Below are 23,328 nucleotides of genomic sequence, written 5' to 3'. Positions count from 1 at the left end.
GATGGTCAGGAAGGCTCCGTTCAGCTCTGACAGTCCTGTCTCTCAGGTGTTCACTTTGGTGGTCTGAGGAGGATGTCCCCCAAGAAAGCCCACTTTAGAGCTTCCCCAAGCCAGGCCCAGTCCCTCTGCCCACCTCCACTGCCCAGCCCACACTGACCTGCACCTCCCGGGTCAGGGCCAGCTCCAGCAGCTGGCCAAAGTGCTGGCCCAGCGTGCTCAGGGTCTCACTCACACAGGCCTTCATCGACTTCAGGATGTGCTCATTCTCAACCTGGAGGCACCTGGAGAAAGAAACCCTGGGTAGGCCACTGTAAGGGGCAGGCACTCAGCCCAGAGCCATTTTAGGGGACAGATCCGGGCCTGCAACAGGCCTGGTGGCGATGCGAGTGGCCTGGGAAGATGACATCAGCTCCTGGGGAGTCAGAGATGGAATATTCCAAGGCTGGCTTGTCCCCTGGCTTCCTAGTGTTCAAAGAAGTGCTGGCCTGAAATAGGAGCTAACAGTCCATGTTGCCAGGAAGAAAGGCCATCAGAAAGCAGTCAAATCCATACCTCTGGGCTTCTCCCTGGGAGAATCTGCCATCATTGCGGCCAGGGTCTAGGGATGGTGGACGGGAGTCATAGAGGAGGGCTGCTGGTGTGCCAAGTATGCCTTGCTCACTCTAAAGGTATATGGCAATGCCTGTGACCCTTTAAGAAATAGCTACCTAAAGCGTGCAGACAGGAGCCTTTGGGGATTTTCCACTCACACAGGAAGACCAAGGTCAAATCCAGCCCTATGACCTGAGAATGTTTCACAACGGAAGGCCAAAGACCCCATGGCAGTCCTAGGAATGTCAAGTTCCAGGTTTTTCTTCTAGGGCCTGGGGGCTGGAAGGGGTGAGGGAGGGTGTCAACACACACCCAGGTGTGCATACAGACAAGGTTGAGTGTGTGTACATTTCTGAGTGTAGATGTATGTGTGTTTATGTATGTGAGATACGGAGAAGAGATTGTGAGTGTATTTCTGTGATTGTGTGAGTGTATGTTTATATATCCGTGCATGTCTGTGAAATCCTTGTCAATGTGTATGTGAGTGTAAAGGTGTGTCTGCTTTCACCTTGTCTTGACTTTGGAGATCAAGGGGCTTCCCAAAGCTGGGGTAAACTCTTTCCTTGTTACCAACCCTCAAGAATCCTCTTTCTTCCTATGCCCAGGCCTCTCCTCTGCCTTTTACATTCTCCCAGGCCTGAAAATCGAGCAGAAAATCCCAAGGGAGTCTTTTAAGGTTGCTGATAAAAGTCAGCAAAAGGAAACTCCCAGACCACCACCAGGCCTCCCCACTCCCACTGTCCCTGTGGGAGGAGATGCCAGCCCCTTTCCCTGCCTGAGGACTGGCTGGCAGACCCTGTCTAGATTCACCCAGAGGCCAGATTTACCTCTCAGTGACCGCTGACAGCTCTGAGCACTTCTCCATTAGCAGCTTTTCAATCTGCAGAAAAATAGATCAATTTTATTCAATTCAGTGAGCACTGGTCGAGGACCAACTGCTGAGCTGGACCCTCTGGGGCATAAAGATGAAGAATCAAATCAGCCAGTTTGTAAAACAGGCACATAAACTATAACACAGTGTGATATGGATGGCAAAAGAGATCATCATCAGTTGCTTTGGGGGCTCAAAAAAAGAAAACTGAGCAATTAGTTATGCTGGGGGATCTGGGAAGCTTCAGAGAGGAAGGGGCATTTGAGCTGGGTTTTAAAGAATGAATAGAAGTTTACTGTCTGCAAAGTGGAGCAAGGAAAAGGGTAGAGCACTAAGGTGCAAAGAGATGCCAGAAGAAAGAGAAAAAAAGGGGGATTTTCAGTGGTTTGCTTTGGACTTGGAGGAGATTCAAAACCATGGGCTTTGGAATTACACAGCCTTAGGTTGAATCTGGCTTATACCATTCGCTGCATAACTTTGGGCAAGTTACTTAGGCTTTCTGAGTTTCTATTTCCTCATCTATAAAGTGAGGACAACAACACTAGCTAATATTTTTAATTAATTTAATTTAATTAGGACTCAGCCCTCACAACACATCTATGAAATAAATGCTATTATTATCCTCATTAGGATGATGGAACTGGGGCACAGAGAAGTTAAGTAACTTGGCAAGGTCACACAGCAGACAGAGCTGACACTTGAGCAAGCAGGCATTAAAGAGGGTGTATTTAACCATTGCACGGTGTCTCTCAGTGGTTATGTTGGCCTCAGAGGTTGTTCAAGGTAAATGAGGTGTATGTAAAAACATCTAGCACAATTCCTAGAACAGAGCAGATACTCAGTAAAGGTCCTTACTGTCTTCCCTGCTTCATTGGAAGTGGAGAGAGGTCCCTGAGACAAGAAGAGTTAGGACTCTACACAATTCAGACCCACTCTTCTAAAAGGCAACCCCATTCCGAGTGCCCACCCACGCCCATGCCAGGCAACCCACCTGGCCCATCTCCTGCGAGGAGCTCCTGCTAACAGCGCTGTACTCGCTGACCATGGAGCGGGCATGGCAGGTCAGTCGCACGCTCATGCTATGGACACGCGCCCAGCGGTCCTGGGCCAGCTTCTGCCCGATCCTACGCAGCTCAGTGCTGATGACCCAGCCCCGCTTGAGCAGCAGCTGCAGGGGGTCTCCAGGGCCAGAACCGCCTGCCAGGATGAGGTCGCCCTGTGCATCCTCCTCCAGGCTGATGGGCTTTGCCTGCAGGACACACATGCACTCACACTCCGTCATGAGCTTCAGGTCCTCCATCCAGCGCTGGACCGAATCCACCTGCATCAGGTGCAGCCTGCAGCCGGGGAACAGTGCCATGAAGGCTATTAACACTCCACAATTTCCAAAGGTTTCAATTCCAAGCCATCTGGTGTTTACTAAACACCTACTATATGCTCATCACTGTTTCTTGCATTCACTTACCTTAATCCTCTTATTTCTCATTATGTCCATCTTACAGATAGTAAGATGTTTTGAGGGCAGATGACCAGACAAATCAGGCAATGAAATCTGACAGAGTAGCAGATTATCTTTACAATAAGAGGAAAATAGAAATAGCTTAAGTATCAAATATTAGCTATGTCAAGTAAGCTATGGTACAGCTACATGGTTATATAATGTGCACTTATTTAAAATAATGCTTTCCAAAAGTTTATAGCAAAGAAAAATATGTGCACTAATAAAATAAACCCACAGTATGCAAAGCAGTATGCAGAAATGTAAACACAATTATTATAACTATGTTTAAAAGCTATCTCTAGAAAAAATATTTAAAAGAAATATTAAAATGCTACTGGTTCTTTATGGGTGGTGAAACGAAAAGATTTTTCATTTGTTTTCAACCTTTCTCTAATTTCCAAATTTACTTTCATAAGCATATATACTAATTTTATAATGGAACAAAATTAACTCTATTTAGTACAACAGCATGAGAATATCCATTAGATCTTAAGATCTTTGTCAAATAAAATTCACTCTAAAATTCACTTAATCAAATAATAGTAATATCAGATCATTAACAAAGCTTTGAATGTTGCTTGAATGAATTATATTTAATATCACATAAGTGCCAGACACTGTGGGAAAAGTGGAGATCAACATGCCACACCTCCCCTCTCATGGAGCTTTTGATCTGCCTAAAGAATCAAGACATAGTAATGAGAAGTTAAAAAACAATAGATTTCAACATCATTCGAAGATTATGACAGAAGAAGACATACACACTTAACCTTTAAGGCTGGGCTCAAGTCCCTTTGCCCTGGCTTGTAACAGTGCTCTAACTAGTCTTTCTGTTGCTAATCTTACCTGCCTCCAGCCATTCTCCACCTGCCACTAGTCATTCACTCATTCCACAAAACAGTATTCAGTGCCTACTATGTACCAAGTACTGTTCTAAGCTGGGCTATAAGAGCAAGCAAGTAGATAAAAGTCACTTCCCTTGTAAAGGTTACAAACAAGTGAGAGGACAGTCAACTTCCAAAGTAATTTCCAGAATAAATAAGCAATGCATACAATACGTTGGAGGTGGTCAGTGCTCTGAAGGAAAAGAACAGGAAAAAAGGATAGAGAGTTGTGGGGGTGAAAGGGGGAGTAGGCATTGCAATGTAAAATAAGTGGTTCAGAGAAGGCTCACTGAGGAAGGGACATTTGAGCCAAGACATGAAGGACATGAGGGAGTGAGCCATGTAGATATCTGGGGGGAAATTGTTTCAGAGAGAGAGAACAGCAAGTGCGAAGGCCCTGAGGCATAAGTGTCCTTGAGATGTGTGAGAAAGACAAGAGTTAACCTGGCAGAGTGGGATGGAGGACTTGAGGTGAAAGCAGTGGAGGGTGGAGGTGAGCAGACCCTATGGAGCTGTGTGGGACAAGGTGAGGATTTGGCTTTTATTCTGAGTCAATACAGCCAGCACCCAGAAGGCATTGATGAGGCCAGGTAAGTAGGGCCAAGGTACCAAGTAGGACTGAAATGATAGCGGAATGCTCCAATTATCATGGTTAAAATCACGCCTTCATATTTACTGTTATTTAATGAGGAGTAGGACTTTCTGAACAATGCAGCTGTTTGTCTATGGGCTTTTAAATGTAATTTTTAACCACAAAGCTTATACTGTTTATGCAAATTGTGCATGTGGTTTCTTATAGCTTTTTAAATTGTTAAAAATAAAAGCTTACCAATATCCTTTCTTTCTCCCTCTCCCTTCATGAAAAATAGCTATTATATTTTGTAAAGAATTTGAATAGATGATAGATAGATGGATAGATAGATGAAAAATCACTTTGTGGATATACCACAATTTATTAAACCATTTTCCCATTGCTGGGAACTCACCTTGTTTCCAGTTCTTGGCCACTATAAACACACTTACACATATGCCCTTACATAACCAGTATCTTCATTCTATGCCATAGACCCCCAGGAGTAGGAGTGAAATTCTATAGATGCTGCCATATTGGCTCCCCAAGGCAGCAATGCATCCCATTCCCCGAACAATGCAGGAGAACTTTCTATACATATATCTTGTTACTCCGCTGCGTGAGTCCTCAGTGTGCCCCCACTGACCACTCCCCCATAAGTTAAAATTCCTGAGGCTCAGATGGGGAGTTTCCAAGATCTGGCCCCAGCCTCCCTTCCCACACATCTCCCTTTTCCACCTTCCCTCATATCTTAGCACCCTCACCATAAACACACTACACTCCAGGCACTCTCAACCTTCCTGTTTCCCAAGTGTGGCTCTCTTTTACAGTCTCCCCCGTGGCCTTGCACAGACAATTCCTCTCAGATCAGAATCCCCTTTCCTTCTTCTCTACCTGGCAAGCTCCTATTAACCCTGCAATAGCCAGCTCTCGTGTTACTTTCTCTGAAGAGCCTCAGTCAGAGCTCATCAGCTGCCCCCCAGGACCCCCACCTCTCTGTGCATCCTCCATTGGAGCACTAATAACATTCTATTGCAATTTGTATGTTTGTCTGAACTCTCCAAGTCCTGTGAGGGACATCCCTCGTGTCTGGTTTATTACCAGCGCCTGACATATACCAGCTACACATCTGAAAGAGCGGCAGGCATTTACTGCCATACCTCTGCAGAAGACTCCATATGCCTCCACCATTCCACCTCCCCAGGGAGTGCCCCACAAACAATGTCAACTAAAAAGAATGCACAACCTAAAAATTGAGAATTATGTTTTATTTGGCGGACAAAACTGAGGACTTCCAGTCTGGGAGGCAGCCTCTCAGAACAGCTCTGAGAGACTGCTCCAAAAAGGTAAAGGAGGAACCAGGATATAGAGGAGTTTTTGCAACAAAGACCAAATAGTCAGAACATCACAACATTACTGTTAAATAAAGATAACCAGACATCTCAAGTTAATGAATTTAGCACTTTACTGTGTATGGGAAGATGCAAGAGTCTGGGCTCACTGAAATCATTCCTTTGATATGTACCTTAGCTATCTAGGGCCAGTATCCTGTGCTTTCCCATCCTGCGTCCCCTCAGGGTGGCTGCAGAGGCTGAGGGCTTGACTGCGGGCAGCCCGTTTGTCTCCATCCTGAGTTCCCTCAGGGCTCACCTTTGCGGGGCGGCTGTAGTGGCTTGATGGCTGCAACATCCTTTGTTTACTGATATGGCAGGCAGCGTTTTTCATTCACGACAACATGATTGGAAAGGTGATATAGAGGATGGAAAAGTCTATGACCCTCATGTTCTAGAGATACAGAACTGGGAGGCAAACTGACCTAGGGGCTTTTAGGGGGCAACAAATGAACTAGTCACTCACTCACTGAATCATTCTCTCCATAAACACTTTGCTGTGGACATCTGTTGTTTTTGTCTTCCCAGCATTCTCCCTCCTTCTGCCATCAGTAGCAAAAACGAGTTCTATTAGCTGCCTCTTGGGGCAACCTAGGCTTCAGCGTTTCTCTCCTCTTTGGGGAAGTCCCCTCCTCCCAAACACAGAGTGGTCCCCCAGGGGAGATATCTGCTCTGTGTGAAGACACCCTTGGCCATAGCTGGTGGTTAATCCATGGGTGGGCTCCTGAACCAAGCTGCATGAATCCAATGCCCTCTCCCCAAACTGAGAAGCTTAGAACCAAGAGTTACACAGACTGGAGTTGTTGGACGCAGGTCACGTTCGTGACGGCAAATTCCGTTGTTCCACCAGGAACTCCAGCATCATTTGGGGACTGGGAAATAAGGCCAAGAGTTAACTTCCATTGCTTGCAACCAAAGGAAACTTTTCTAAAGCACACGTTCACAAATAACTAAGCAGAGTTGAGTCGGTGCCATCCCTTAGAGAAAAGGTTTTCTGGGAATTCAAGGGAGCTACTCCTTTCAGTTGGAGATCAGGGGACGGTTCACGTAGAAAGCGGCATTAGAGCTGGGTAGGGTTCGGACACACGAAGACAGTGGGAGAATCCTCCAGGGTGCGGCAGACAACAGGACAATGAGTAGGTTAGTTGGGCTAAAGTTATATATTCTGGAAAAGAGGGAGCTGTGAAGGGTAGATCTGGAGAAGGGGGAAAGCCCTGATCTTGAAAAACTTTGAAGCCAGAGTAGGGGTTGGGCATTTATGCTGAAAGCCACAAGAAGCTATCCAAGGGTGGCAGGCAGGGCGACAGGGGTAGAGACCAGTGGAGTTGAAAGACTCCTACCTAAATCACAGCAGCTGGAGCCAGCACGCAGCACAAAGGGAACCCATGGTGCTGGGGTGGGCTCTTAGCATGTCTCCCTGTGGAAGAGCTCTGGGGTCCTCACGGGGGAGTTACTCACACCCCCTTACTTCTGGCCTGGGTGGGAAAGGGCCGTGGAAGAACCAGGTAGAGAGAAAAAGGGAGTCAGAGCCACCACATGCCTCTGGTGTAAGCCCATCCCAGGAGGCCTGATTAGATTCCAAACTCATATTTTCACCACCCGCCTTCACCCCCAACTCACACGCAGGCATTACTCAGTTCTTGCTCTTTAAGATCTTTAAAAATTAGAAAGAAAGTGGGATTTTAGAAGCTGTGTTGATTAAAATCCTAGCTGATTTATCACTCTGCTGGTAAGAGAAATGGAATGACGAAACTATTGATTTCCCCAATGTTTGTGCATTTGTGCCCATGTGTGTCCGTGTTTGTGGATATGAACTCATTCAGGTGTCTGTCTATATTGTCTGTGCGCCAGTGTCTGGGTGTCTGGGTGAGAGTTTGTGTATCTCTACCTGCGTAAATACTCAGATGAGTTTGTGTGTTTACTGGTTTTGTGCCAGAGAAACTCGATGATTAAAAACGGATGGGGTGGGGCGGGGCTTGAGCATGGACTGCGCTTAATCACTCAATTCCAAAGAAAAGAGTCTATTAAGTGGAGAAAAGAAGTAGCTTTGCAGTGGAGAAACCTGGCAAATACCACCTTAACCAAGAGATCAAAGTGAATCTCACTGCTGATAAACCATGTTGATAGCATGTACCCCTGATACTACGTGATGAAGACACTTCACTGCTGCAGCATTTTCCCTGAAACCCATAACTCAGTCTCATCATAGGAAAAACACTGGGGACCCAAACCAAGGGACGTTGTACAAAAGACCTGACCAGTACTCATCAAAACGGTCAGGGTCATCAAAAGCAAGGGGTGACTGAGAAACTGTCACAGGCCAGAGGAGACTAATGATGTGACGATGATGACATGTAACAGGATGTCCTGGATGGAATCCTGAAACAAAAGAAGACATTCGTGGAAAAACTAGTGAAATCCGAATAAAGTCTGGAAATTAGTTAATAGTAAAGCACCAACGCTGCTTCCTTAGTTGTGGCCAATGTACCAAGCTGCTATTAGACACTAATCAGAGGAACTGGGTATGGGGTATATAGAAACACCGTGCACTATCTTTGCAACTTTCTGTAAATCCAAAACTACTTAAAATTTTTTTAAAATTTCTTTTAAAAAGATGAGGTTCGGCAGGGAGGTGGAGTCCAGAAGACAAGCCTGAGGGTTTTCTACCCCAACTCGCCAGAAAGAATCTCACATCACTTGCTTCTTCCCCAACCAGAAGCATGGGCTGAGACAGTCTGTCTCTCTGACTTTGTGTCGTGAGCCTGCAGAAAGAAGCCTTAGAGCAGCGGTCCCCAAGCTTTTGGGCACCAGGGACCGGTTTTGTGGAAGACAATTGCTCTAGGGAGCGGTGGCGGGGGTCGGTGTGTGGGGTCTGGTTCGGGCGGTAATGCGAGCGATGGCAAGCGGCAGATGAAGTTTCACTCTCTCGCCGCTCACCTGCTGCTCTGCGGCCCGGTTCCTAACAGGCCTCAGACCAGTACCGGTCCACAGCCCAGGGCTCGGGGACCTCTGCCTTGGAGTATCAAAGCTCCAGTGGACGGGAGGGAGAAACCTGGCTAAGGAGCCTGAAGCGGAAGGACAGAGGGTCCGCAGTTGGGCTAGGGGATGGAAGTTGTCCTCTAGGAGGAAGAAACAGTGGAAGCCTAGCTGGCTTTGCCGTCAGTCGACCCCATCAGCCGCCCTAGAGCCCAGCAAGGGCTGAATCCCAGGCCAGCCTCTTTGACTTGTGCCTTCTATACTTAGCTACCTCAGGGAGGCCTCCCTCTGGCGTTCAGCCCCTCAGACTGGCTCAGGAAGATGCCGATCCCTAATTAATTGCCTGAACAGGCCTGGAACCAGAGCTTCCTCAGGACAGAACCGCTTATCAGGTAAAGGCCTTGAGCGTAAGAGGAACTTCCGCAGGCCCAGGCCAACAAGGCTTGCACGTCTGCACGCAGGGGTAGAAAGAGCTGGTTCTGCTGTTCGTCATCTGTGTAATTGAAGGCAGGCTGCCGCTGCTGCTGCCTTTTTTTCCCTTCCTTTTTCTGATATTTTTATTGAAATAACTTATGTATATAAAAGTGAACAAATCATAATATCAAGCTGCAGTTCCATGAATTTTCATAAGGTCAACACACCCTTGTATCCAGGAACCAGATAAAGAAATAGAATATTAGCAGCATCCCAGAAGCCTCCCTTGCACCCCCTTCTGGGCACTCCCCAACCAGAATAACCAGTATCCTGACTCTCACAACATACATTCGTCTTTTGAGTAAGTTTCTTAACCTCTCTGAGCTTCAATTTCTTCACCTGTAAAACAGAGATAATGATAGAACCTTCCACAGTGAGTTGATGGAAGGATTAAATTAAATGGTGAACGTAAAGGGCCTAGGACAGTGCATAGCACAAAGGAGATGCTCAAAAATGTTCATTCTCTTTGCTGCCTTTCCCCATATGCAACACTTTAGCACCTCTAATAATTATAATAGAGGCTAGAATTTAGTGAGCACATTCCATGTGCTGAGCACGATGCTAAGTGCTTTACACGAATTATTTGATCTACTCCTCAGGACAACTATCTGAGTTCGGTCTTATTATCATTCCCATTTTACAGATGAGGAAACTGAGATGCAGAGAAGTAAAATCACCCCAGGAAAAAGCAGTAGCACTGAGATTGAAACCCTAGTCTCTCTGGTTCCAGAGTCTACTCTTAACTGCTATGCTTCACTGCTTCCTATTCTACCTGAAGAAGAACAGAGAGCAAGATAAGATGCCTTAACACAGGGAGATATGCAGGGCCATTTTCCCAAGAAAGAACTTCAGGGGCTGCTTATCAGCAACAGGAAGATGAAGGAAAGCTATGAGCCCTGGCTCTGCCTAAAGCTCTGGGTAGCGGGAGGACCAGGATCACAGGCCCCAGAGATGTAATTGCTGCTTTCAGGCCAAACCCACTCCTGGCCGTGCAGTTCCAGGAGCTGCCTTCCATGGTGACAGCCTCAGAGATGAGGACAGACAAGGGGCGCCTGTGAGGAAAGCAGAATCTGGTTTTCTTTTAAGAATGAGCTTAAAATAACTTCTATTTCCAGAGATTGTTTAAACAGATACCTCCTCTTTCTCCCCCAGCAGCAACCAAACATACAGAGAAGAATAAATGAGCAGAGTAGTAAAGCCCATGGGCCCCTGCCTCCTCCTGACCCCGCTCAGTGGCTCATCCCACTTAGGTCCAAGGCCAGCTCTGACCAGGGAAGAGAGGATGTCGGAGGTTCTGGCCCACCGGCAGGTGGAGGGCAAAATGGGCTGATGCTCAAGGCATGTATATACCTATGAAGCCTGACTTTGCCCAGCTTGCTTTGTACCCAATCTGCCCTAGTTACAACTAAACCATCGGGATAATAATATAATTGTGTTTAGCTAAAAAACAAATAAGTAGGGCTTCCCTGATGGCTCAGTGGTTGAGAGTCCACCTGCCGATGCAGGGGACATGGGTTCGTGCCCTGGTCCAGGAAGATCCCACATGCCACGGAGCGGCTGGGCCCGTGAGCCATGGCCACTGAGCCTGCGTGTCCGGAGCCTGTGCTCCGCAACGGGAGAGGCCACAGCACTGAGGGGCCCACGTACCGCAAAAAAAAAAACACAAAAAAATAAGTAATAGAGGATTGATGAAAAGCAGCTCTGAAGTCACAGGGAAAGGGAAAATAGACAAAATCCACCAGTAATAACAACTAATGTTTATTGGCCCCCAGGACTCTACAATTATCATGTAGTATTTTATTCTCACAGTAACCTGATTAAGTGAACACTCTTATTGTCTCCACTTTACGGATGAGAATACAGAGGTGCAGAAGACTTACATGACTTAAGAGAGCCAGAACTCCTTGTAGGCAGCCTGATTTCATAGACTATGTGCATATTGGCCGTAATAAATGGTTTCTCCACCTGTCTCTCTCGTCCACCAGACTATGAGACCCCCTCAAAGGCAGGCACTGTCTGATTTATCTCAGCATCACCAGCACTCAGCACAGGGCCTGACATATAGCAGGTGTCATTATATACTTAATTGAATCAAGTAAACCAGAGACCACCCGGGAAACGGATTGTGAGCCTTGCCATGCCAGATGAAAATATTTCCAGAGCTAGCAGAGTGTCATGCAAGATGAGCATGAGTGCCCTGACCTGGCACATGGATTGGGATCCCTGAACTCACCCCTTTCTCTCTTCTGGGGCTCTACTTCAGAAGATGTGGACTCTGTCTTTGGCTTGGATGTCAGAAAAAGCATAGGTCAGCTCATTGCGATACTTTTTTCCCTGTGGTTAAAATTTGAGGTTGGGTAAGTAACTAGATACCACAAAAGACATGATGATAAACTTTTTTTGTTTTAAATAGAAATACTTAAAGCAGGTGTCAGCAGAATCAGAGAGACCTTTGTAAAAGGCATTGTTCAAACATTCCTATATTCCACCAAGCAATGCTCTGGTTGGGTAGAGCTTGGACCCTTAGCAACCATTATCCCAATTCTCAGAAATTTCAGGCAAATGGTTTTCCAGTGAGGTGTGGAGATACATAGCTAAGCCTTGGAGAAGTAGCTGAAGGGAGGTCTGCTCTCCCATAGGAAGTGCCTGTCCCCACATGATGCCTGTAACATAAAATATTCTCAACCAGTTTGATAAGGTTTAAAACAATACCTGGTCAATTCAATGAAACACTACAGATGCTGATCATGTGCCAGGCTTTGTGCTGGTGACCCTTGCCCTTAGGAAGCTCACACTGTCTAAGAGATAAACAGACATAAACAAATATAGCCCAACCTCATTCTCATCCTAACATGATGTACCATAGTGTCAAGTATTTCCAGGAGTTCCTAGAGTTCGTCTCATATATATATCCCCCCCCCCCCAAAAAAAAGACTGGTTCAGTCAACCACAAGGCAGCATTGGATAATTCTGTCATCTCCTCTTCCTTTAGCAGCCTTACACTAGGTATAATTCTAGTTGCCAGGTCCTGCCAGGTCCACCCAGCATGGCTGCCTTTCCTTCTGGGTAATATCATGCTGTCTGATCTCTACTAGACATCTCTGACTGTCATAGTTGCTGCTTCTTCTCTTACTGCTGTATCTTCTAGGTACCACTGTGCCGGCATCAGAGCCAGGCATGACACTGGGTCTTCTGGGCATCATGTGGCTTCTGTTGGGTACCAGTGCTCCCCTCAGGGCATGAACTCTGGAGCTAGATTGCCTGGATTAAATCCTAGTCTGCCACTTGCTAACTACAACTTTGGGAAAGCCTCTTTGTATTTCAGTTTCCTCTTCCTCAATGGCAAAAGGGAATGATAATAGTACCTAACTCCTAGGCTTTTTGTGATTATTAAATGAAGTGAATATATGAATATATATATTCACACACATACATATGTATACAAACGTTTGTAAATATTTGCTTAGAATAATGCCTGATAGGCAATATTGCATGTGTTAGTTATTTCTGGAGTGATTTGAATTAAAGCAGCTGGTAACATCAGAACCTAGTTACTTAAACGTGAGAGAAATAAGGAAGAATTCTGGAAAGATGACAGTAGTGGCAGCATAGTTTATCAATCACTCCAATTCCCCATATAAAAACTGACAGAGCAACTAGATAACAAGGCCCAAACCCCATGGATAATATTTACAGCAAAGCTAGATGATAAAGCATTCCTACAAACCTCAAAATACAAGCGGGGGGTGGGGGGGCAAACCACCTGCAGCTACGAGACTGCTCGGTATCATCTGTATGAGAGGAAGAAGAAGGAAAGAATAAGGTGGCATCTGGAGAACATGGGAAAGGAGAACCCCAATGTAGCCACTGGGTATTTACTGGAAAGCACAGTGTGACGATTTGAGAATAATAACTGAAGTTACTCTGAACTCTGAATACTCTGAACTCTCAAAACTGACCCATCAGGAATCTCTTCTACAACAAAACACCACCTTAAGAAGAAACTTTTGGGAGTAAAATCGAAATTGAGAAGGACAGAGATAATAGAGACAGAAGGAAGAGAGTTCAGACCAATGTGAGGGGCAGAACAGAGCTAGGAACCTTAGAAAGCAGATCACTATAGTTTTGAACCCTACACAAAAACAAAAGAAGACGGAGCTCTATGAAGTTAGAACAGATTTCCTGAGCCCTACTTCCCTCTAAAAGTTTATGAAAACTAATTTCACATACAAATGAGCAAAAAAAATTATTAAAGTATCATCCCATGCATAGTTATTTTAGAAAGAGAATAAAGAGCAGAATAATATTTCTATGATGAGATAATGCCAAGAGAATGTACTCAAAAACAGAAGGAAACTATAAATTACTGTTTCAATATTTCAATAACCATTAGCAAATGAGTTTAAATTTTTAAGAAAAATGATATATACCGAGTATACTACCTATATGGAAACAAGCATATAAGGTGTATTCTAGTAAGATTATTGGACTTTTAAAAGAAAAAAAGAGGGCTTCCCTGGTGGCGCAGTGGTTGGGAGTCCACCTGCCGGTGCAGGGGGCATGGGTTCGTGCCCCAGTCTGGGAGGGTCCCGCGTGCCGCGGGGCGGCTGGGCCCGTGAGCCGTGGCCGCTGAGCCTGCGAGTCCGGAGCCTGTGCTCCGCAACAGGAGAGGCCACGGCGGTGGGAGGCCCGCGTACCGCAAAAAAAAAAAAAAAAAAAAAAAAAAGTGCACGTTATTTATAAGGGACAGGAAATTATGCTCTGATAACTTTCTTAGAGCAATCCTTTATACCAGAAAAAAAGTACAGTAACATATATAAAATATTCGATATGAAAAGAAACCAAGGATATTATATTTAGCCAAATGACGTTCAAGAATAAGATGAGGAGTCCTGATTTCTGTGGCAGCAGTGGTGTTGGAAGACAATCACTCAAGAATAATTAAGATAAAATCGATAGGACTTGAATACCAATTCAGATGGAAGACGAACAACAGGGACTAGTCAAAGATGTGACCCAAATTTTTGACTCAAGCAGATGAATGGACAGGAGAAACCAGTTCAGAAAATAGGAAGTTGGGTTCAGCTTGAGACTTGTTGAGTCTGATGAGACGACTGTCTCTTCTTTTGAAGAAGGCCCATCCCTCTCACTGGACTGCCCTCCCATCGAACTTCATTCCCCAAACTTCCAGGCCCTCCCAGACTGCACGCAGAGTGTGTGACCCACATACCCTCACACATTCCACCCTGAATATTCATTCAGTCAGTATTTCCTTAGTGCCTACTTTGTGCCGGGAACTGTTCCAGCTGCTTGGGATACAGAGTGAACACAGCCAACAAACAGCCCTGCCCCATGAAAGGTACATTACAGCAGGGAAAACAGACAATAGTAATAAACGTAATAGATTTAACAGTGCCTAGTATGTTAAAACCAGATAATTTCCATTCAAAAGAAGAGTTAGAATAAGTGGGGACGAGACTGTTCATGTGAGAGCCAGGGAGGGAAGAGCCACTTCAAATAGTGGGTCAGGGTAGGACTCATTGAGAAGGTAAGCTGAGAGGGAATGCTTCAGAGAAAACCAACCATGCTGATGTAAGGGTGCTTTCAGGGCAGAGGGAAAAGATGGTGCAAAGGCCTTCTGTGGGAGTAAGCCTGGGCGCTGGAGAAAAGTACAGAGGTAAGCGAGGCCAGAATGGAGTGGAGCAAGGGAAAGATCCGTAGGAGTGAGAAGGGACTCAGGCTAGATCCTAGAGGGCCCTGAAAGCCACTGCAAGCCCTCTGGGGTTTCACTCTGAGTAAACAGCAGGATTCCTCCCGAGACATCCGAGAGGCCTTGTCATCAGCTGGGTCCACCTGGCCCCTACGCCATTCTACAACCCAACCTGGAAGGCTCTCTCACTAAGGGCTTTATAAAAACCACACATAGATGAATTTAGAATGACTTAACCTCTGCTATGCGGTGAACTATAAACTGTTTATTGAACAGTTAATGTAAGCATAATTATTTATGCAACAAGCTGTAAATAATTTACAGTATGGTTAGGAAATTAACTTCCCACCTCTCTTCACTAAGGCACTGGTGAACTGGTGAAACCCAGCCAGCTGAGACCAAAGGAAATGTTGCTTCTCTGATCACGTTCAAATCTTCCAGTGTTTTCATTGCCCTGCTTCTGAGCCACGCTGAGCTGCATTACAGGCCTTTTTTGTGTTGAGGCTTTTGTAAAAGGGGCAGACAATTCTCCATCTCTGTCCCTAACCGCTCCTAGCTCCCATTTTAAGGGTAGAGCCTTCCCCAGCATATGGTGTTGGACAGCTCACAGCAGCCTTGCCCCTAACTTGTGGCTGACCCATGCATGCAATGCCAGAACCAGGAAGGAAGTAATCTCTCCTTCGATGAATCTGCACGATGTTTCCTGCATCACCTATTGTGCTGGGGATGGCCTCTGTCTCTCCGTGTTCCCTGCAGTGACCCTCTGCTCCAAGCTGCAGCACTGGAAAGAGTTTTCAGATCACTCCCCAGAAATCCCCATTTTCATTATTCATCCTAGCCCTTTTGACATATGTGTTCCATAACATTTTCGGTTCATTGAACTGTCCTGTATAACACGGTAAGAGAGTTGATCCTGCTTTTCAGATATTCCCAGGAGTGCTGGCCCACGAATACACCTCGAAGCTAATACCTGCGAGTCATTTATGAAGGGGATATGGATACTGGCATCATAGTCACTTTGTCCTGTCCATTTCTCCAGGTTTTGGCTTCCAGCAATCTATAGAAGGACTTGAAGGTAGGGAAGAGATTTGGAGTCTCTAACAAATCAATATTTAAAAAATCTAGCATAGTTCCAAGCATGCTATAAAGGAAATATTTTTTGAGTACCTTCTGCATGCCGGACACGTATCAAGCACTTGCCCATACAGTATCTGTCCTGCAGTTACAGAATGCTATTTATTATCCCCCGTCTTACAGGAAAAAGTGAGGCTCAGAAAGCTTCCTGCAGGTCATCAATGACTGGGTCTAGATCTCAATCCAGGTCAGCCTGCCTCCAGAGCCTGTGCCTTCACTACCTCCCCAGACTGTCCAGCACCCATGAGTGTGCTGCCGTTTCTGTTTCAGGACAGGGAACATGAATTTGGCTGTAGGTGACTGTTTCCAGTCCAGGGAGCCAATTCCATGTGCACATTTCACAGCTGCCTCCTCTCTGATGACTCAGGAGCACCCCTCTTGTTAACTTTATCAAACTCTGGCATTTTGAAGACACTATTAGTACTCCCTGGCCTTCCCTTAACTCAGGAAAAACTTACTTTTGAAGCTCTAGAAAGGATACATGTGTGTACGTGCATTGTCAGTATACATATGAGAGCCGGCGTGATGCTACTCACAGTCAGAACACCTGATGTGGATGCATCAATCTGGCCTCATCCCACTTTCACCTCTTAATAGCTGTGTGCCCTTGCATGTGACGCTTGCCCTCTCTGAGCCTCAGTTCCCTGACCTCCTCATTCCCAAACCATTGTCTCAGCCTCACCAAGTTCTTTCAAGCGTCTCTGCTGAGACTTCCAGCCTCCCAGCCTTTTCACATGCTGATCCCTCTCTCCCCATCTCCTCTTCACCTTGCTGATGCCTACGTATCCTTGGAATCTTGGACTAAATGTCTCTCCTGAAGTAGGTGTCTCTGACTCCTAGATGAGCTTATGTCCCGCGTGTCCCATGTGTCTGGAGCACCCTGTCTTTCCCCCATCATGACACAGGTCTCAATTATTTAACTACCTGTTTATCTGCTAGACCATAAGCAGGGCAGGGCTTCTCTCTACCAGGCCTACCCTGCATCCTTCCCCTCGCACTGGGCCCGATACAGTGAAAATGCTCAGTGTCTATTTATGGAACTGAATTAAGTTTAAAAATCTATCAAATGGGAATAACAATGACCTATACCGCCGTACCGTCTCATCGGGTTATTGTGATAAGCTCCATAATCATTACTGCTAACATTTATTGAGGCTGAGCCCTGTGCCAACTATCAAGGAGATGACTTCATGCAGTTCTCACAGTGACCCTGAGAGCAGGGCACTATCATCATCTTATCTTTACAAATGAGGAAACTGAAGCTTAGAGAGTCTTACGTGAACTCTCTGATATCACCCAGCTTGTAAGTGGCAAAGTTTGGCTCGGAACCCAGCCCATCAGACTCTAGACCCCATGTCCTTAAATGCCACTCTAAACTGCATTATGAAAGGCCGTGCTCTGTCCAGATGGCATGTTTAATACTGTCAGGTAAAGATATAAATGCATTCTCACATGCCTGAGCTGAGTCGTTGCTTGTCTTCAAGTTTCACGGCTGTAACACAGGACCTGATGTGTAGACTAAAGAGGGTTTAGCTTTGTCTTTCCTCTTTACTTCAAGGAGAGTATTTTCATTTGCCAAAGTGGAACATTTAGGAGAATTCACTTATCCTACATGTCAGCTGGCATCCTGGTACCTCTGCGGGATTCTGGAAAAGGCAGGTGAGAGTCCAGAAGTAACCACTAGAGGGTTTCCAAGAGCAGGTCTACACCGTTGCCATAGACTCCATCAGCCTCCAGCCCCCAGCACTTGGACCCCCTTCCTCTACCACACTCTCACTCTATCCCCAGCCTCAGGCTCTGACCAAGAGTCCTCTATCCCCAGTTGTGGGCGGACTCCAGGCATCCTTAGGATTTGGCTTCAAAAGAGCCCCAGATGCAGAGGCCAGAAGCAGCTGCCTGTCCCACCAGGTCCTGCAGCCAGTACATGCATCCTGATGTCCTGGTGTTTTCTGTGTGCATTCTCAGCGCCAGCCTGTTCTAGAAGCTGAGGACAAACCTGAACAGGAGAAAATCCCAGTGCTCACACAGCTCAGGCAAGACCCCGAACAGGCAAGAAAGCACCAAGAATCCAATCTGGTCACAGTTATAACAGTAGCTGATGTGTTGAGTTCCAGCAATGATCCAGGCAGTGTTCTAAGCCCTCTCAATATATTACTCCTTAATCCTCCCCACAGCCCTGGGAGAGAAGACTGTTATTGCCCCCATTTACGGACAAGGAGACTTCTGTTGGGAGAGGTCACATGGTGGGTAAGTGGTGGAGCCATCACTCAGACCCATGCTCTAGAGCCCAGAGCCTCTCCTCGCATCAACTAAACACCACACTGGCAGCAAGAAGCTGTGAGCAGTAGAGTCTGGGATCACAGGAGACAGAGGGCCTGACTTCGCCTGGGAATATGTACACAAAGGAAATGACATTTGCCCTGGTTCTTAGAGGAGAGGAGTTGGCCAGGACGACAAGGACAGAAGGACTTCCACATAAATGCAAAACTGCCTAGAGACATAAAAATAGTAATACGACCAGAAGTTTCACTGGAATCAAGCATCAGGGGCCTATGAGGGGTGGCCAGGAAGGGGCCTAAGGAGAGAGACAGGGACCAGTTGATCAAAGACCTTGAATACCATGATTAGGGATTTGGGTTTAATCCTGAAGGCAATTTAGAGACACTCAAAACATTTTAGAGCAGGGCAGTGACACAACTGTGCAGAGACTCAGTAGAAAATGGACTGGAGTGAGTTAAATACCATACAGGAGGGTGACCTGTCGGGAAATGATGGTTATACAGCAGAGAGAGGACAGAAGGCTGAACAAAGGCAGTGACCTGGGAAAGGAAGAAGTGAATGGTCTGGGAGGGAGATGAGAAGATACGAGGGTGAAGGAGGGAAAGGAGCAAGGCTGCCTCCTCAGCCTCTGGTCTGTGTGACTGGTGCTGCCCTGACTGAGACAGGAAACCCATCCAGGTAGGAGTTAGTTTTCATTTTGCTTGGTTTCATGGTGTTGCACGATGACAAGTGGGATACGCGAGGTCACGGCAGAAGTGGGGTCTAGACCTTGCAGAAGGGTCCCTCAAAGAGGCCCCACACCTTCCCAGAGAGGCAAGCAGGCCTGGTGAAGCCGGCACAGCCCTGCCACAAGCCGGTCCACTCCCAGCCGCCGTCACTGTGCCGCCACATAATGAGATGTTCTTCTCAATTTTGGAGCCCGGGGACTGTGGCTCCTTACGGTTTGGACTGCGTTAGCGCTGAGCATCCCATAATTGCATAGCTCATCAGATTCTCTGTCATTAGCTCTCTGGTTCTCAGGGCTCCACCTTTCCTCCTGCATTTGCTGGTTGACCCCAACATAAAAAATCTGGTTAAACAGGGCAGCTCTTGCTGTGCAGCAGGCCCTGCCCGCTGTCCCTTCACCTCGCAACTCCCAGTGGTTCAACCATCCTCAACCGTGAACTTGGAGCTGCCATCTCACTATACATGAAATCTTTCCATTGCAAGTACAGATGATCTGATCTCTCATACAAAGGAAGGAATTGAAAACTGAGGTCAAAGCAGATGGACTGGCAATGAGTCACACACCCTTCATGGTGGAAACCACCACAGTGAGGAGCCTGTAGGGTCTCCAGCCAAGGAGCTGGAGGGGCCAGGGGCCAGGACCAGGGTTGGATTTCCTCCATTTCCACAGTGAGCTGGAATCTGAGCCTGATGCTGGGAAGATGCCCCCTTGCCTGTGGGGCAGGGAGGGCATCCCAAACAGTGAATGGGGCTCACAGGAGCCCTGTCCAGTATCTGGAAGAGCCCCTGAGAGAAGTAGATGTCTACTCCCCAAGTCACCCTGCTCCTTGATCCCTGCTGGTGGCTTTCCTGGACATCTGGAAGGAGGTGAATAAGCCCCCAAATCTGGGTTTTCTGGAGCCTGGTAGCTTCCAAACACAAAGCCAGATGTAACCACAATCATCTTCACATACTAGGATACTGGTTGGATAAATTATTTTAAGCTGGAATTATCCAGGGTGGAGTTGGGGTGGGGGAAGGGAGGAGCATAGTCTTATACTAAGGCATTACAGTATGAAAAAAATGGGCTTCCTAAAATATGTCTAAAATCAGAAGGAATTAACTACCCACACAGCAAGCAGGGAGAATTACAAACAATAGAGCACCTCTGGGCACAAAGAACTCTCTCCTTCAGCCCTCACAGTGGTTTGATGGTTGGCGATTACCAACCCATTTTACAGATGTAGAAACCGAGGCTTAGAGGCATTACTTAACTTGTCTAAGACCTCATTGTTAATAGTCATAATAAAGTTAAAATTGATTGAGTGCTTATTACTTTCTGGACACTGTGCTAAATGCTAGAACCAATCTTAATGCTTACTTAACCCTCAAAACAATCCCATGAGGGTCACATAACTGAGATTTGGGAGGTGAAGTGACCTGGCCAAGGTCTCGTGGTAGATAAGTGGAAACAAGAATCTATGCAGTCTGAGACCAGAACCTTGGTCTTACCTAAATGCTGTGTTCTTTAATGGTCTTCAGCAATTTAGCTGATATTCACACCCTCAAATCCACAGCTGGGGCTCTTTCTCCTATGCTGGACTTCCCTGATGTGATTATCAATGCCTTTTTAAAGATGGTGATCATTTAAAGACTACAGTATGCCTAGTCATTTTTCAAACTCTTGCCTTATTTCTTTTGGGGAGAGAGTACGGTGTGTGTTATTTAAATTCAGGACAGAACTACTGGCCCACTGGCCCCATCATCACAGATCTCTGATGAGTTTGCACCAGAAGTACTGCCAGAATGGGAAGCCAGGGAGACCGTGCAGAGTGGGGAGGGACCCTCTCAGGACTCTGGCTGCGAAGGGTCTCCCCACCCGCTTCACTGTCCCTGCCTCGGCTCTTGCCACTTAGATTGCCCTCCTCATTCTTCAAAGCCCATCACTGGGGGAAGGTAACTGTGTCTGACCCTTCAGATGCCAAAGGGAACAATTCTTCCCAGTTCAGCAGACACATGTCCTGGTCCCCAGTTGCTGATACCAGTTCCTCATTGCCAGATAAGCCTGCTGGTCTGGCATCCAGAGTTCCCCAAAACATTGGGGGTCATTAGTTTAAGGAAATCTCTGCCTACATTCTTGTTGGTTCATTTTAACTACTTTTCACTCAGAATGAAACTTTAATTATTCCTTCAAAATCTGGAATTTGGATTTCTCTGCCTTATTCTATTCCACCTGTTGTGTGAAGTGGAGAGCCTTCTGTAAGAATACATTTCTATGCCAAGAACACTTGGTAATGGCCTCCAAACTTTACCGAGTACCCCAGTGGGCCAAGGTATTGGGCTAGGTGTTGGGATTATAAAGGAGAGATGGTAAGAATATGATCTCCAAGAGGGCAGGACCTTCTATTACAGTGAGACATAATCTCTCCACCTAGCACAGCACCTGGCACATCATAGGCACTCAATAAACATTTACTGAATGAATAAATGAATGATTGTAAATAAGCAATTATGGTTCAGTATGCTCCCTATGGCGTTTTGAAGTAAGGAGAAAGAATTTTGAGAGCACAGAAAGGATGTTCATCTGAAACTAGGGTATCTGAGAAAGCTTCCCACGCCAGCGCTTGGAAGGACGCCTTCAAGTTCACCAGGAGAAGAAGCAGAGTTGGAAGATGGTAGGATTTCAGACAGAAGAAACAGCATGTGCAGAACAGTGGAGGCGAGGAACCACATGTTGGGAAGATGGCAAGTTGCTAAGAGTAGTCAGAGGGGTGGAATGAATTCAGTCAAAAATAAGAACTTCAAATCAAGAAGCATGTTGGAGTGCTAGGTTTCACGGATTTATCTATATTATAACCTAGCGAAGCAGGGTGCACTATCCCCTCCCCTGGAGAAGAGCACTTCTCCAGGCTGTACCATGGGGCTTCCATAAAACCTGCACAGGGCACACCCTCAAATGCTGGAAGGGGCTCCCAAACTAAAATGTCTTACAGTTTCCATCCCAGCTACAAGGCCAACACTAAACCTCTTCATGACTTTCGTTGGAAGGAATAAGACCCTGTTTGTTTTGGTCAATGAGATTCTTTCATAGCCCTGAGGCACTAAAGTGGGCTACTTTTGTCCAGAAAAGGGAAGACTATCCAATACTCACTCACAGACTTCTAGAAGTTAGAGCTAAAAGGGTCCCTGGGGAAACGTTTGCCTACCTCCTCATTCTCAGATTAAGAAACTGAGGCTCAGAAAGGGAAAAGGATTGTCTGAGAACACACAGCAGGTTAGCATAGAGCCAGGGCTGGGAAGGAAGGAAGAGAGGAAGGAAGACAGGATGGAAGGAAGGCCAGCCTCTGGTCCCTGGTTGCTGCTCCCACTACAGTGTGCTCTCCTGTAAGACATTTAATGAAGAAATCGCAGTGACATTTTTTTCCAATGAATTGAAACCAAAGATTAAAAATATTTCTGAATCGCTATTCTTTTTTTTTTTTTGCGGTATGCGGGCCTCTCACTGCTGTGGCCTCTCCCGCTGCGGAGCACAGGCTCAGCAGCCATGGCTCACGGGCCCAGCCGCTCCGCGGCATGTGGGATCTTCCCGGACCGGGGCACGAACCCGTGTCCCCTACATCGGCAGGCGGACTCTCAACCACTGCGCCACCAGGGAAGCCCTAAATCGCTATTCTTTAGAAGAAAAAAAATGTCTCTCCAACTGTCTGACTCCTTCAACCAGTTAAATCTTTGACTTCCATTCAGAAACAGTATTTAAATTAATCAAGGTAAAACTCTAGCTTATCCTTTCCCTCCAAGCGGCACTTTTCCACCATAAAGAATGAGAATAGCTTGCTGGAGACAGACAGGGGAGTGTCTTGGAGAAAGGAACAAAATCCAAGCTATGGAATTAAATTTCTCACAGTCACCTGAAACTCCTCAGCTGTTAGTCATTTTTCAAACATTTATTCATTCAACAACCAGTTTTTGAGTTTATTCTGTATGCATTTTAACCAAAGGAGCACAAATATGAATCAGAAATGACTTTGGCCCTCAGGACATTTATTACTGAGTAGGAAGGATGACATTTACATAACTCATTATAGTACTACTCAAGGCCTGGCCCAGAGTAAGTTCTTAGTCTCAAGTAAATTTCATTCAAATGAATGAGTGAATGAATGAAATTGATATCTATTACAGATCATTGCTAATGAGAAGATTCCACTGGGGCTAGGACACAGAGCTGCCAGAATTTGCTGGA

The 23,328-nt window shown here is 46.2% G+C and overlaps 1 protein-coding gene across 2 annotated transcripts in view; it reads right to left on the bottom strand.

Annotated features, from left to right (window-relative positions):
- Positions 1-23,328, bottom strand: part of INSC (INSC spindle orientation adaptor protein) — a gene marked incomplete at both ends in the record, with an annotated part of 125,629 nt that overhangs the window by 61,397 nt on the left and 40,904 nt on the right. For both annotated transcript variants that reach the window (XM_082845259.1, XM_082845260.1), the window contains 3 exons: positions 158-281; positions 1,419-1,471; positions 2,454-2,799. In XM_082845259.1, the coding sequence (XP_082701385.1) occupies positions 158-281; positions 1,419-1,471; positions 2,454-2,799 (523 nt within the window). The remainder of the gene's footprint in view (positions 1-157; positions 282-1,418; positions 1,472-2,453; positions 2,800-23,328) is intronic.

Source organism: Leucopleurus acutus (assembly GCF_964270905.1).
Source record: "Leucopleurus acutus genome assembly, chromosome: 8".
Classification (NCBI taxonomy): Eukaryota; Metazoa; Chordata; class Mammalia; order Artiodactyla; family Delphinidae; genus Leucopleurus; species Leucopleurus acutus.
Note: the sequence above shows the minus strand (reverse complement) of the source record. Positions and strands in the feature narration are given on the sequence as shown.